Source organism: Schistocerca cancellata, chromosome 5 (genome assembly GCF_023864275.1).
Source record: "Schistocerca cancellata isolate TAMUIC-IGC-003103 chromosome 5, iqSchCanc2.1, whole genome shotgun sequence".
Taxonomy (NCBI): Eukaryota; Metazoa; Arthropoda; class Insecta; order Orthoptera; family Acrididae; genus Schistocerca; species Schistocerca cancellata.
In genome coordinates, this window is record NC_064630.1 from 126,441,681 (window position 1) to 126,457,578 (window position 15,898).

At 45.3% G+C, this 15,898-nt stretch overlaps 1 protein-coding gene across 3 annotated transcripts in view; it reads right to left on the reverse strand.

The window, feature by feature from the left end:
- Positions 1 to 4,593, reverse strand: part of LOC126188214 (ovarian-specific serine/threonine-protein kinase Lok-like) — a 221,526-nt gene extending 216,933 nt beyond the window's left edge. For all 3 annotated transcript variants that reach the window (XM_049929766.1, XM_049929765.1, XM_049929767.1), the window contains exon 1: positions 4,432 to 4,593. In XM_049929766.1, coding sequence (XP_049785723.1) covers positions 4,432 to 4,525 — 94 coding nt within the window. In that variant the 5' untranslated portion in view covers positions 4,526 to 4,593. The remainder of the gene's footprint in view (positions 1 to 4,431) is intronic.
- Between the last annotated feature and the right edge of the window lie 11,305 nt (positions 4,594 to 15,898).

The following is a 15,898-nucleotide window of genomic DNA, read 5'->3' on the forward strand; positions in this document are numbered from 1 at the left end:
TTAGAAAGTATAGATTTGAATATTAAAATTGTTATTTACAGTTGACTGATGTATACCTTCTTTGCGATAAGCTATACACCTCAACAAAAATTTGAAATATCATAGAGTTTACTGCAATGACTTCTTACAGTATACCCATTGAAGTTTGCACAATACGTTTTTAACAAAATAAACATAATTCCTGCTGAAACCAAGAACGAGTTTGGTTAGTTACAAAAAAACATTACAAAACATAGCAGGCTGTCTCCTAAGCGTACATCTTGAAACAAAAACAGTGAAAATCTTTATCTAATGATGATGATTATCTGTCTTTAATAGTGCGTATGTCCTCCCCGCAGATGGATGAGTTCTTCCACTCTGCGAGGCAGGCTCTCGAAGAGACCATCAAGTTTGTCTTGGAGTGTGAGGCCCACTCCTCAAAGGTAGCTTCAGTGAGGTCTTGAAGATTGTCAGGTGGATTCGGACGCTGTTCAGTGGCCACCTTCAACAGATCCCATGCATGCTCAATTGCTCGCCAGCGCATTCGGTTGATGTTGAATCTTTGAAGATACCGAGACATTGCTAGAGTATGGTGCGGTGTTGCATTGTCATCAACTAGAATGAAGTTGTCACAGATTTCACGTCTGTAGGGCTTCGTTATTAGAACCTCTTCGAAGTGTCGCGGAAAGGTCACATTGCCGTAGATGGGAATTAGAGGGGTCCGCCCTCCTATAATTACTGGCACCTACAAAATTACAAGTCTACCTGCAAATGGATGGACTTCCTGAACATATCGGCGTTTCTAGTGTCGTCTAGCGCTTCTCCTAACCCTAACACCTCTAGTGTCCAGTCGCAAACCAGTCCTGGACTTCCTGAACATATCGGCGTTCCTAGCGTCGTCTAGCGCTTCTCCGAACCCTAACCCCTCTATTGTCCAGTGGCAAACCAATCCTGGTCTTGTCAGCAAACATGACATTGTTCCATTCTTAAATGGTCCAATGTTGGCGTGGAAGAGTCCACGTCGTACCATGGCGTCGGTTCCGTTGGTTCAGTGCAAAACTTCTCATTGGTCTTCTGGAATGAAGAGCACCCTGATGCTATCTTCTACGCACTGTTCGGTCTGAGATACGAATTCCTGTTGCACGGTGGAAGTCATTTCCAATCTTTTTAGCAGTTGATGTGGGGCGCCTGCGTGCCAACAGTTGAAGGAAACGTTGGTGTTGCCATACGAGGAGGTCCACTGAGAGGTGTATCGTTCACATATCTCGTCTCCCTGTGCTTTCTCCACATCTTAGACATGTAACCGATCGGGGAACATCTTGCTGTGTATGACATGCTAAAAGTAAAGCCACTATCCTGACTCTATCAAAGTGTTGTGTACCCCTGCGTGACATGTTACTGTACTGCTGAACACAAACTGAATAAAGCTGTTGTGCCGGACTGCTCGCGGTGTGCCACTGCGGCAGCGGTATGTTTACATGACTAGGAAACGGCCACAAAACGTAGCATTAGTAAACACCGTTCAGCATATGGGCTCCAACTGGATAATGCACGAAGTGCCTGGATCAATTAGACCTCTAGACTAAATTTTACGAAAGTATTCCGAACTTTGTTGAGCGGCGTATATTTTCTCGCATATACATCTGGCATTGTTTCATTTCATTTCATCTTACTCATGCACACAAGTACGTCTACATCGCATTATTTGACTCTTCCCCCAGGCGACAGAACAAGCTCTTACAATAGAACTTGCCTTCCAAATGGACGATTGTGACTCATCAAAGAAAACAGTATTTTCTTGATATGCAACAAAATCTGTTGATTGACCTTCGGGTGACAGATTTAGACTGCCCTACATACATGAAGTAGTTGTTCTCCAAACGCATTTGCAAATAAACGAATTTAATGTCGCAGAACCACCTTGAATACAGCAAATAATACAAAAGATGAAAGTAAAATTATTGATAAAAACGCAAACAGAAGGTTCAGTGGTATGTCACGTACGTTAAAGAGCAGAAATAACTAAATGAAAACCGAAATATAAATCTGCAAGTCGATTATGCAGTCAGGTCTAAGAAGTGAAAGAAAGAGCCAAGTTTTAAGACAAAGAGACGGTGTGTCTGTGTGTGGGAGGGGGGGGGGGCGAGGGATAGGGAGAGGAAGAGAAAGTAGGAGGGAGGGAGTGAGGGAGAGAGAGAGAGAGTGGGGGGGGGGGGAAGGGAGAGGAAGAGAGAGAGAGAGGGGGGGGGGACAGGTCTCAAACTTTGAGAGCACTGAAGGACTCAGGTAGTGGAGAACGACTAACACGAAAACTACTTAGAACTGTATAACTTATTTAAAGAAATTTGCGCTGTACCAAAATTATAAGCTAAAAATATTAAGTGTAATGAGATCATATGAAAACAATGATCAGTATGGAAGAAGACCACCAGGACGTTCAAGCATGAGACGTTTCGATGATGGGGAAAACAGCTTAATTTTTCAGTTAATAAATGTGGTGCAATGTCCGCCAGTGGATACGGTACACAGGCGTAGACAACGAGGGCGCCACACGGGAAGGCAAGCGTACGGAGAGGCGCGACAGAGGTATGGTCAGACGCCATAGAGGGCGCACACAACACGGACTGTGTTATGCTTCCGCCTCACGCAAGCAAGTAACTGCCAAGTAAACATTCGTCCATGAAATGCAGTTACAAGCGGACGCACCGCTCCTATCAAAATATATCAACAGTCTGTTGGTCTGACAGTGTCAACACCGTACCTCACGACAGCGTCAGGAGATATATAAAGTCAGAGCAGCCGAACTGGCCATTCTGCAAGTTACGCAAGTCATCGTTCTTTAGATTCAGGACAAGACCAAACTGATAACTGCAAGAACATTTAACTACACTACCACGCATCTTTATGCTCACATTACATAATCTGTAATAATGTTACTTTATTATTGTAGAATGTTGCTAATTTGTGTTGCTTTCAGTTTTTCGGTACTTTTCCGGAACTTAATCGGCGCTATAACGAGGCCGTAGAGTTGCTGCGAGCAAGCAAGCCAACTCAACAACAGCGACTACTTTCGGTGGTAGGGGGTTCCCTTCCTGCCGCATTTGTATGTTGATGCCAATTGTATGTGGTAAACACCTCGGCTCACTCTGTAGATGGCTGGACGGTATTCAGCCGAAACATTAGAAGCAGAAATCAAATTTATGCCGCTGCACTCCTGGAATTTTATGGATAAACCTGTGGATAAATTTATAAAAAACAGACAAGTCTGTCAGAATTGTGTTAAGTCAGCCATACAGAAAATACATACCGTGTAAGTACAGTAACTCTCAGTGTCACAGTCAGTAATGAACTACAAGGTGTACATGGTATACGAGTAGTTAGTTGAAAGATGCATTATTAGAAAATTAATGGGTGCAATAAAAACGACAGGTGGTTGGAAAATAAAAAGTAAAGAGGTCTACTAAAACATAAAGGAAATGTCTGTGTAATGGTAAAGCGATGGTTAGTGTTCTTTGGTCACCTTTCTCGAATGAATTAGAATAGGCTAACGAAACACAAACCGTTCCTATATTTATGGAAGAAGAAGTAAACAATAGCGTGGATTACAGATATGAGAAAAGGATAAGCAGAAAGAAAAGGACATAAAAAATTAACCGGATATAACAGAAACCAAACAGTGGAAAATCAAGGATGGAATGTAACAATATTATGAAAAGGAAAGTTGTTACCATGTAGCGGAGATGCTGAGTCGCCGAGAGGCACAACAAAGAGACTGTCACAAATAAGCTTTCGGGCAGCAACGCCTTCGTCAAAAATAGACGACACATACACATACACACATACACACGCAAACGCAGCTCTCACAAACGACTGTAGTCTCTGGCAAGTGAGTTGCCAGAGAGGCCTTGCTGGCCGAAAGCTAATTTGTGACAGTCTTTTATTGTGCCTATCTGCGACCCAGCATCTCCGCTATTGGTAACAACTTTCCTTTTCATAACAGAAAGCAACATTTTTAAGAAAAAATACTACGTCTAGAAAGTTTTAAAGGCAGAAAAAATAAAATCAGGAAAACAGTGACCGCGGAAAGAGCATAACACTAGGAAAAGACGGAGGAGTACTGGAAAATAAAACAACAAAGAATTACATGATCCTAGTTGGTTGATATAACGACGATAGCAATAATAATAATCATTATTATTCTGTAATACGTGTGCTTTCTTTTCATCACAGGGAATACTTGTAATATTTGGTAGTGGTTTGTCGGGCTCTGACGTCCTCCTGCAGCTCGCGTTTCTGAAGGACAAATTTTTATATTATACAATGCTCTTAACTTTCAGGTAAGTAGAAGCTCCCAACTGAGACAAAGGCGTAAAGCGACGTTGTTCGAGGTGAACTGAAGAGAGGTGTTATGAGCCAGTTCTGTAGAGATGACGTGTGTTCATTCACACTTACCGAGGGAAGGCAGGCCCCTGCGCGTCGCGAACAGCCAACCCCACAGCTGCCCCGACGACGCGTGCTTGTCCTTGTCTTTGGCGGCCCTCTTCATGTCTGAGCAGGACGAAAACTGGCGTAGCGCGTGTGTTGCTAGAAGCGAGCTAACGCGCGACTGGCGATATGCTAGGACCGCGGGCGGGAAGCGACTGAGTGGCAGCGGCTATCTAATCGGAGGGGGAGACTGGCTGCTGCGCGACCAATCACCGACAAGTCGTCTGCAGCCGCTCTGACTCAACGCGGCGTAGCCGGTAGCTGCTTCACGTGCGCGAGGCGGCCGCTTCCGGCACCAAACAAACCCAGACTGCGTCGTCGTACGGGCATGACTAGGCAATGTCGCGCAGCCAGCGGCCCCGTGAGAGTCCAAGCAGAAAAATGAAACGTTTTCGGCCTCGGTAACAAAGAAATGTGGTCTTTTTAAGACAAAAAAAACGGTTTAACTTTTCGGTCAAGTCGTTGATTCTTGAGGTCTTCAGTTTACAGACAGGCTCGATGCATCTCTCCACGATATTACCTGAATTTACCGTCGGTGCTTGGCAGAAGACGATAGTAATTTTAGCAAGGTAAACAGTTTCTGATGTTCTGCAGGGTTACACTACCGGCCATTAAAATTGCTACACCACGAAGATCACGTGCTACAGACGCGAAATTTAACCGACAGGAAGAAGATGCTGTGATATGCAAATGATTAGCTTTTCAGGGCATTCACACAAGGTTGGTGCCGGTGGCGACACCTACGACGTGCTGACATTAGGAAAGTTTCCAACCGATTTCTCATACACACAACAGCAGTTGACCGGCGTTGCCTGATCAAAGGTAGTTGTGATGCCTCGTGCAAGGAGGAGAAATGCGTACCATCACGTTTCCGACTTTGATAAAGGTCGGATTGTAGCCTATCGGGAAAGCGGTTTATCGTATCGCGACATTGCTGCTCGCATTGGTCGAGATCCAATGACTGTTAGCAGAATATGGAATCGGTGGCTTCAGGAGGGTAATACGGAACGCCGTGCTGGATCCTAACGGCCTCGTATCGCTAGCAGTCGAGATGACAGGCATCTGATCCGCATGGCTGTAACGGATCGTGCAGTCATGTCTCGATCCCTGAGTCAAGAGTTGGGGACGTCTGCAAGACAACAACCATCTGCACGATCAGTTCGATGACGTTTGCAGCAGCATGGACTATCAGCTCGGAGACCGTGGCTGCGGTTACCCTTGACGCTACATCACAGACAGGAGTGCCTGCGATGGTGTACTCAACGACGAACCTGGGTGCACGAATGGCAAAACGTCATTTTTTCGGATGAATCCAGGTTCTGTTTGCAGCATCATGATGGTCGCATCCGTGTTTGGCGACATCGCGGTGAACGCACATTGGAAGCGTGTATTCGTCATCGCCATACTAGCGTATTACCCGGCGTGAGGGTATGGGGTGCCATTGGTTGCACGTCTCGGTCACCTCTTGTTCGCATTGACGGCAGTTTGAACAGTGGACGTTACATTTCAGATGTGTTACGACCCGTGGCTCTACCCTTCATTCGATCCCTGCGAAACCCTACATTTCAGCAGGATAATGCACGACCGCACGTTGCAGGTCCTGTACGGCCCTTTCTGGATACAGAAAATGTTCGACTGCTGCCCTGGCCAGCACATTCTCCAGACCTCTCACCAACTGAAAATGTCTGCTCAATGGTGGCCGAGCAACTGGCTCGCCACAATACGTCAATCACTACTCCTGATGATCTGTGGTATCAAGCTGCATGAACAGCTGTACCTGTACACGCCATCCAAGCTCTCTTTGACTCAATGCGCAGGCGTATCAAGGCCGTTATTACGGCCAGAGGTGGTTGTTCTGGGTACTGATTTCTCAGGCTCTATGCACCCAAATTGCGTGAAAATGTAATCACATGTCAGCTCCAGTACAATATATCTCTCCAATGAATACCCGTTTATCATCTGCATTTTTTCTTGGTGTAGCAATGGCCAGTAGTGTGTATTATTTGTACAGAAGATGCAAAAATGACAAAGTGTTAACACAGGAATACATTACAATAATTACTTTAACTACAAAAGGGGTAAACAATTGATTTCCAGTAACGCCATCTTTTCGCATTTCCTTTCAAAATGCAAAACTTCACATTGCACATCATAGGACTGGTTTTCTGCTGAAAGATGATCAGCAAAGGTCGAATCCTTCCTCTGTAAATCTGCAGCTTCTCTAATGTTCACGTAGCCTAATTGCTGTTGCTCTGCCTGACTGACCAATATACACTCTGCCATACTGCTTGGAAGTGCTTTTATATACACCACTCTGTGCCAGTTGTTACAATTTATCTTTAATACTGGATAAAAATTTTTATATGTTATTGGTATTATTGGTATTGGTATTATTGGTATGATTTCTGTTGACCAGCCAGCGTACAGTAGTGGTGCAATTCTATTCTTTTATTTTTTTATTTTTTTTTAGAGTATTATGAGTCAGCGCAAAGCTCTTGCCATTACCGGAAGTGCTGCGTTTGAAGGTTTGTAGTTCTGTTTGAAAAGCTGATTTGGATAATAGAACAGATAAGAGGCGATACACCATTGAATGGAGAGCTGCATGTTTGAGGCTGTGTGGTTTCAGGGAGTTCGCAGGGATAACGTATCAGTAACTATGTTTTCTCTGTCAATACTAAACAATTTTTTCTCTTACTAATATCTATATTAAAGCACGAGAAATTTACAGAAGAGCTTCCCATCTCCATTGTAAACTAAATTTTCTTATGTTGTGAGTTTAAATGCCGTTGCAATGTATCTAACTGTGTAATGGTACTAGTCCACAAACACAGCACATCATTGACATATCTGAACCAGTACTTAATTTTACAATCAACGGCCCTTTCTGTAAGAAAATTTGTTCGAACCTGTCCATGCAAAATTAAATGTATCTCCACAGAAAAAGTTTGTTTCCACCTTTTTTAGTTATTGTAATTATTACAATGTTTTCATATGTTAACGTTTTGTCATTTTTGTGTCTTCTGTACAGATAATATCTGTGTAAGTCTCACATCACGTTTATCTGTGTTATCGACATTCAACATTCAGTTGTCACCTGAAGATGAATTGAGAAGCCGGAAGCCTGTTCATGACAAAATAAATGTAATTTAGCAAAACATTAGGAAATGTTTTCTTTTTTAATATTACTCTCCACGATAGTCTATTCTGTGCAAGCATCTTCATCTCTGCATAATTACTGCAACCTATATCCACAACTTGACTAGAAGAAGGGATCGGTTGGTAGGACATGTTCTGAGGCACCAAGGGATCACCAATTTAGTATTGGAGGGCAGCGTGGAGGGTAGAAAACGTAGAGGGAAACCAAGAGATGAATACCCTAAGCAGATTCAGAAGGATGTACGTTGCAGTAGGTACTTGGAGAAGAAGAAGCTTGTATAGGAGAGAGTAGCATGGAGAACTGCATCAAACCAGTCTCTGAACTGAAGACCACAACAACATGTCTATCTAAACCTCGTTACTGTATTTGCGGCTTGGTCTCCTCCAAAATTTTGACCCCTCACACTTCACCTCCGTTACCAAACCCGCTTGATGCCTCAGGATGTCTGTTATCAACTGAACCCTTCTTTTAGTCAGATTGTGCCAACAATTTCTTTTCTACCCAGTTCTGTTCAGTACCTCCTCACTACTCACTCAATCTACACATGTCGTCTTCTGCATTTTCTAAACCATCACAGTTCAAAACGTTCTATTCTCTTTTCACGTGAACTGTTTTCCGTCCACGTTTCACTGACGGACAAGAATACACTCCAGACTTCCTAACACTAACTTGTATGCAATATATTAGTGAATTTGCCATTTCCATGAACGTTTTTCTTGATATTTCCAGTGTGAATTGTTTGTGCTCTCTACTTCGGCCGTAACCAGTAACCTTTAATAAAATCTTCTCGGTCTTTCAGCTGCATCAGGTGGTTAAAATCCCACGAGCTTTCGACCGACCTCTCCTCCGCCACTGTCACGTGGTAAATGACTGCTGTGTCGCCGTGGCCTCGTCGTTACATAGCCGCTCTGGTAGCTGTGACGTCACTAGTGCGCTCTTCCTCGGCAACTGCAGTAATGTTTGTTTCCCGCGTCCGTCGCGCCCGCTTCAAGTCGCGATGGCCGGGTCCCAGGCTGTGCTGAGCTGCAAACCGACGTCCTTATTCATGGTGTTTCAGATGTTTTTTACTTCTGCCGCTTCTTTTTGACGGTATCCCAAAATCCCTTCGTCCTCATAAAGACATGTTTCGTAGAACAGAATTCTATGTCGATTTTCTAATACGTGTTCTGCCATAGCTGATTTTTCAGCATAGCGTAGTCGTAAGCACCTCCCGTGTTCAGTCCGGCGTTGCTCCACAATGCGTACTGTTTGGCCGATTTAGTAGCCGCCACACTGACCTAGTATTTTGTACGCTCCAGGCGTTGTAAGCCCTATATTGTCCTTCACAGGCCTCATTAGCTATTGTATTTTTGCTGGGGGCGCGAACGCTGATGAGATATTGTGTCTCTTCAAGGAGCCGACAGTATACCACACAAAAGGCAAAATCGCAAGCTGCTTGTTCTCTTCTTCGGTGGTGTATTTCCTGCGTGTCTCACCGTAAATAGTCTGCGATGATCGACGATGACTGTAGCTCCTAGAAGTGGTAGAAATAAAAATATTTGAAATCGTCATCAACAAGGACGATGGTATTCTGCTCAGCGCAGCCTGAGGTCCGACCATCGCGAAGCTGAAGCGGGTGCGACGGAAGCGGGACGTAAACAATACTGCACCAGGCGAGGAAGATCGCACAAGTGACGTCACGGCCAGCAGCGCGGCTTTATAACGGCGAGGCCGTGGCGACATACAGTAGCAGTATTTTAGCACTTAACAATGGCCGATGAGAGCTCGGTCGAAAGCTCGTGGGATTTTAACTATCTGATGTGGCAGAAAGTCCGAGAAGATTTTATTAGTTCGTATCGCCGCGAGAACATTCATACTAACTCCACCACACAATCAGAGATGACCAGTGTCATATGTTATCGACAGTGGAATATTAATGGATGAACAATTAGCGCTAACTCTGGTCTTCTGTTGTTTGACCACGGAGAGAGTAGGAATCCAAGCAGAATTCCAGAAAACAAAATTGCGTTAATGTCATTTGCTAGTTTAATCTCAACAGTTTCCTTAACACTATCCCAGCATCTGGAAGCGCTCACCAGAATCAGTGTGGTGCTATATTCTATCGGATGACCGGTAACAAGGCCATGTTCTTTAGTCGCAGATTTGTTTGGACTGCTCTAAACTTACGTGAAGCTAATGCTCTATACACTGGTAATGCGCGGTCGTGATAGTCTGACCGATGTATAATATGCCATAACGGAAGGGATGTGGTAGACATTCGCCTCAGGCAAACCAAAATCATCCTTTACAGACCCTACAAAGGCCCCAGTCAGTTTGCTCGAAAAACACACTTCACACTGTTTCCTCAAATATGATCAACACTGTGAGAAATGGTACTTGCACCAGGCAAGAAAGCTGTAGACTTAAGCGCCACATCGTTATTCTATTCTCTCATTCGATTCACGGTTGGTCGACAGCGCAGGTCTGATCTACCACTCATTACACCCATTCAGGCGAAAAGTAACTTGAAGGGTGGCTAACTGAACTGAAAAACTCCCAGGATCTGAGATGGGTTGAGCCTACGGACCATGGTACGAGGTACCCCTCGACACTGAACAGGATGGTAACAATCATCAGCCAGAAGATACAAATCAGTGAGAGTTCGTTTCCATTAAACGGCATATCTCACTGTGCTATCATTTCTCCCGACCAACACATCAAATTTGGGTCAATTCATTGACATATGGTCACGACACACTACAGATACGTAGAAAAACTCATAAAGTTTTGTTCGACTGAAACCGCACTTCAGGTTACTGCCGCCGGAGCGCTCGAGAGCGCAGTGAGACAAAATGGCGACAGGAGCCGAGAAAGCGTATGTCGTGCTTGAAATGCACTCACATCAGTCAGTCATAACAGTGCAACGACACTTCAGGACGAAGTTCAACAAAGATCCACCAACTGCTAACTCCATTCGGCGATGGTGTGCGCAGTTTAAAGCTTCTGGATGCCTCTGTAAGGGGAAATCAACGGGTCGGCCTGCAGTGAGCGAAGAAACGGTTGAACGCGTGCGGGCAAGTTTCACGCATAGTGATGTGAAAGATTCAGTGTTTAAACCTCCTCTACCAAGAAACGTGCCAGAACTGCGAGCTCGTATCAACAATGCTTTCGAACTCATTGATGGGGACATGCTGCGCCGAGTGTGTGAGGCTTGATGTCTGCCGAATCACTAAAGGGGCACATATCGAACATTTGTGATGCCTAAAAAAACTTTTTGAGTTTTTGTATGTGTGTGCAAAGCATTGTGAAAATATCTCAAATAATAAAGTTATTGTAGAGCTGTGAAATCGCTTCAATCATTTGTAATAACCCTGTATGCAGGTTTCAGTGCCGACAATCTATAGTACGCTCCTCGGATTCTACCGTATTAAGATCGGTAGCAATAGGTGAAAGAGGGCTCCATGCCCCAACTCCATCTGTCTGCTCACACGGGTGGACATCAGTTAAAAAGTAGGTGTAAGTCAATACATATCGAAAAAACAAGCCTAACCTCAATTATCGAATTCGGCGAAGGAAGAGAGAGACAACCCAAAATTTACTAAAATGTCAGATGGATTCAAACGCAAACCCACTAACTGACGTATGAAATCTGCAGAATTCCTAATATGAAGTATTCACTGATCCAGGAGGAACAGCACAGTAAAAATTAAGACTGTTGACAGACTCTTACGACAAGGAAACTTTCGTCAGGAGGGCGTTAGTTTTCCTCTCAATCCTTTGTGCCGAACACCACTGAATCTGCAATACTCTGGCTCAGATAGTAACACTGTATCTAATGAACATAATATCTTACACAATAAATGTATTTGCAGTTGCGAATATGGACAACCATCAGCTGTCTAATGGACTCATGTCAATGAAAATTTGTGCCGGACCGGGACTCGAACCCAGATTTCCCACTTATTGCGAGCGGTCGCCTTACCATTTGGCTCTACGACTAGGACTCACAGCCAGACCCAAACTTGCATATGTCATCAACCATGTGTCTACAACCTGTACTCGTACATCCATTATCTATACTCCCGTACAGTGGAGAAATTTTACTTGAAAATGCTTCCCCAGTGTCGGCGGATAAAAACGACGTTGCAGTGCCTGTGTTATTTCGAACAGCGTCACAATGTTCCTTCGGACATCCATGCAATTGATTTGTTGATGACGAGCTCCGATAGATGCGTAAGGATTCAAGTCAGTATACGCTATATACACTCCTGGAAATTGAAATAAGAACACCGTGAATTCATTGTCCCAGGAAGGGGAAACTTTATTGACACATTCCTGGGGTCAGATACATCACATGATCACACTGACAGAACCACAGGCACATAGACACAGGCAACAGAGCATGCACAATGTCGGCACTAGTACAGTGTATATCCATCTTTCGCAGCAATGCAGGCTGCTATTCTCCCATGGAGACGATCGTAGAGATGCTGGATGTAGTCCTGTGGAACGGCTTGCCATGCCATTTCCACCTGGCGCCTCAGTTGGACCAGCGTTCGTGCTGGACGTGCAGACCGCGTGAGACGACGCTTCATCCAGTCCCAAACATGCTCAATGGGGGACAGATCCGGAGATCTTGCTGGCCAGGGTAGTTGACTTACACCTTCTAGAGCACGTTGGGTGGCACGGGATACATGCGGACGTGCATTGTCCTGTTGGAACAGCAAGTTCCCTTGCCGGTCTAGGAATGGTTGAACGATGGGTTCGATGACGGTTTGGATGTACCGTGCACTATTCAGTGTCCCCTCGACGATCACCAGTGGTGTACGGCCAGTGTAGGAGATCGCTCCCCACACCATGATGCCGGGTGTTGGCCCTGTGTGCCTCGGTCGTATGCAGTCCTGATTGTGGCGCTCACCTGCACGGCGCCAAACACGCATACGACCATCATTGGCACCGAGGCAGAAGCGACTCTCATCGCTGAAGACGACACGTCTCCATTCGTCCCTCCATTCACGCCTGTCGCGGCACCACTGGAGGCGGGCTGCACGATGTTGGGGCGTGAGCGGAAGACGGCCTAACGGTGTGCGGGACCGTAGCCCAGCTTCATGGAGACGGTTGCGAATGGTCCTCGCCGATACCCCAGGAGCAACAGTGTCCCTAATTTGCTGGGAAGTGGCGGTGCTGTCCCCTACGGCACTGCGTAGGATCCTACGGTCTTGGCGTGCATCCGTGCGTCGCTGCGGTCCGGTCCCAGGTCGACGGGCACGTGCACCTTCCGCCGACCACTGGCGACAACATCGATGTACTGTGGAGACCTCACGCCCCACGTGTTGAGCAATTCGGCGGTACGTCCACCCGGCCTCCCGCATGCCCACTATACGCCCTCGCTCAAAGTCCGTCAACTGCACATACGGTTCACGTCCACGCTGTCGCGGCATGCTACCAGTGTTAAAGACTGCGATGGAGCTCCGTATGCCACGGCAAACTGGCTGACACTGACGGCGGCGGTGCACAAATGCTGCGCAGCTAGCGCCATTCGACGGCCAACACCGCGGTTCCTGGTGTGTCCGCTGTGCCGTGTGTGTGATCATTGCTTGTACAGCCCTCTCGCAGTGTCCGGAGCAAGTATGGTGGGTCTGACACACCGGTGTCAATGTGTTCTTTTTTCCATTTCCAGGAGTGTATATTGGAAACGGATATTATCAGTTTACACTAAGAAGTCAGTCTTGCGATCCAGCTTGTTACAGCTACTTGCCCTTCACTGACACTGCAGTCGTCATCCAAGTAAAGAAGAAATGCCTCCTACAGTTGCGGGGTCCTCTACCCTCTAGCTTTGGCTCAGTCGCAACAGGCTTAATATCCCTCGCTCCCCAAGATGACCATCAAATTCTTAAATCTTCCTCCTGTCGTGGCATTTTTGTTCTGGATATAAACCGGAATACAAACGTTCAGGGGCACGGCCATTACCATATGCTAATCCGTATCAAATATCCATCTGTTCAAAATGTTCAAATTTGTGTGAAATCTGTGGGACTTAACTGCTAAGGTCATCAGTCTCTAAGCTTACACACTACTTAAGCTAAATTATCCTAAGGACAAACACACACATCCATGCTCGAGGGAGGACTCGAACTTCCGCCGGGACCAGCCGCACAGTCCATGACTGCTGCGCCTCAGACCGCTCGGCTAATTACGCGCGGCTATGCATCTGTCAATTTCGTATCTGTACACATTCCCACAGCGCCGTACGGGAAACCTAGTCCATGATTAACATCAGTAAACAGTTATGTGATCGCCAGGTGAGTAATTAACACTTAAAAATTGGTACTACATGTGAATAAGGTAATGAAGGAAGTTAGGTTAGAGGATCCCCTCCTTAGGCCCGACAAGACGCCTCCTGAGACGCGGCAAGGTAGGAGTAGGCAAAATGCAACAGGGAATAACAATATTAATGTGCTAACAGTAAACTGCAGGAGCGTCTATAGAAAGGTCCCAGAACTGCTCTCATTAATAAACGATCACAACGCCCATATAGTACTAGGGACAGAAAGTTGGCTGAAACCAGACGTAAACAGTAATGAAATCCTAAACTCAGATTGGAATGTATACCGCAGAGACAGGCTGAACAGTGAAGGAGGAGGCGTGTTTATAGCGATAAGAAGTGCAATAGTATCGAAGGAAATTGACGGAGATCCGAAATGTGAAATGATTTGGGTGAAGGTCGCGGTTAAAGCAGGCTCAGACTTGGTAATTGGATGTCTCTATAGGCCCCCTGGCTCAGCAGCTGTTGTGGCTGAGCACCTGAAGGATAATTTGGAAAATATTTCGAGTAGATTTCCCCACCATGTTATAGTTCTGGGTGGAGATTTTAATTTGCCGGATATAGACTGGGAGACACAAACGTTCATAACGGGTGGCAGGGACAAAGAATCCAGTGAAATTTTTTTAAGTGCTTTATCTGAAAACTACCTTGAGCAGTTAAACAGAGAACCGACTCGTGGCGATAACATATTAGACCATCTGGTGACAAACAGACCCGAACTATTTGAAAAAGTTAACGCAGAACAGGGAATCAGCGATCATAAAGCGGTTACGGCATCGATGATTTCAGCCGTAAATAGGAATATTAAAAAGGGTAGGAAGACTTTTCTGTTTAGAAAAAGTGACAAAAAGCAGATTTCAGAGTACCTGTTGGCTCAACACAAAAGTTTTGTCTTAAGTACAGATAGTGTTGAGGATCAGTGGACAAAGTTCAAAACCGTCGTACATTATGCGTTAGATGAGTATGTGCCAAGCAAGATCATAAGAGATGGAAAAGAGCCACCGTGGTACAACAACCGAGTTAGAAAACTGCTGCGGAAGCAAAGGGAACTTCACAGCAAACATAAACATAGCCAAAGCCTTGCAGACAAACAAAAATTACGCGAAGCGAAATGTAGTGTGAGGAGGGCTATGCGAGAGGCGTTCAATGAATTCGAAAGTAAAGTTCTATGTACTGACTTGGCAGAAAATCCTAAGAAATTTTGGTCTTATGTTAAAACGGTAGGTGGATCAATACAAAATGTCCAGACACTCTGTGACCAAAATGGTACTGAAACAGAGGATGACAGACTAAAGGCCGAAATACTAAATGTCTTTTTCCAAAGTTGTTTCACAGAGGAAGATTGCACTGTAGTTCCTTCTCTAGATTGTCGCACAAATAACAAAATGGTAGATATCGAAATAGACGACAGAGGGATAGAGAAACAATTAAAATCGCTCAAAAGAGGAAAGGCCTCTGGACCTGATGGGATACCAGTTCAATTTTACACAGAGTACGCGAAGGAACTTGCCCCCCTTCTTGCAGCGGTGTACCGTAGGTCTCTAAAAGAGCGTAGCGTTCCAAAGGATTGGAAAAGGGCACAGGTCATCCCCGTTTTCAAGAAGGGACGTCGAACAGATGTGCAGAACTATAGACCTATATCTCTAACGTCGATCAGTTGTAGAATTTTGGAACACTTATTGTGTTCGAGTATAATGACTTTTCTGGAGACGAGAAATCTACTCTGTAGGAATCAGCATGGGTTTCGAAAAAGACGGTCATGTGAAACCCAGCTCGCGCTATTCCTCCACGAGACTCACAGGGCCATAGACACGGGTTCACAGGTAGATGCCGTGTTTCTTGACTTCCGCAAGGCGTTCGATACAGTTCCCCACAGTCGTTTAATGAACAAAGTAAGAGCATATGGACTATCAGACCAATTGTGTGATTGGATTGAAGAGTTCCTAGATAACAGGACGCAGCATGTTATTCTC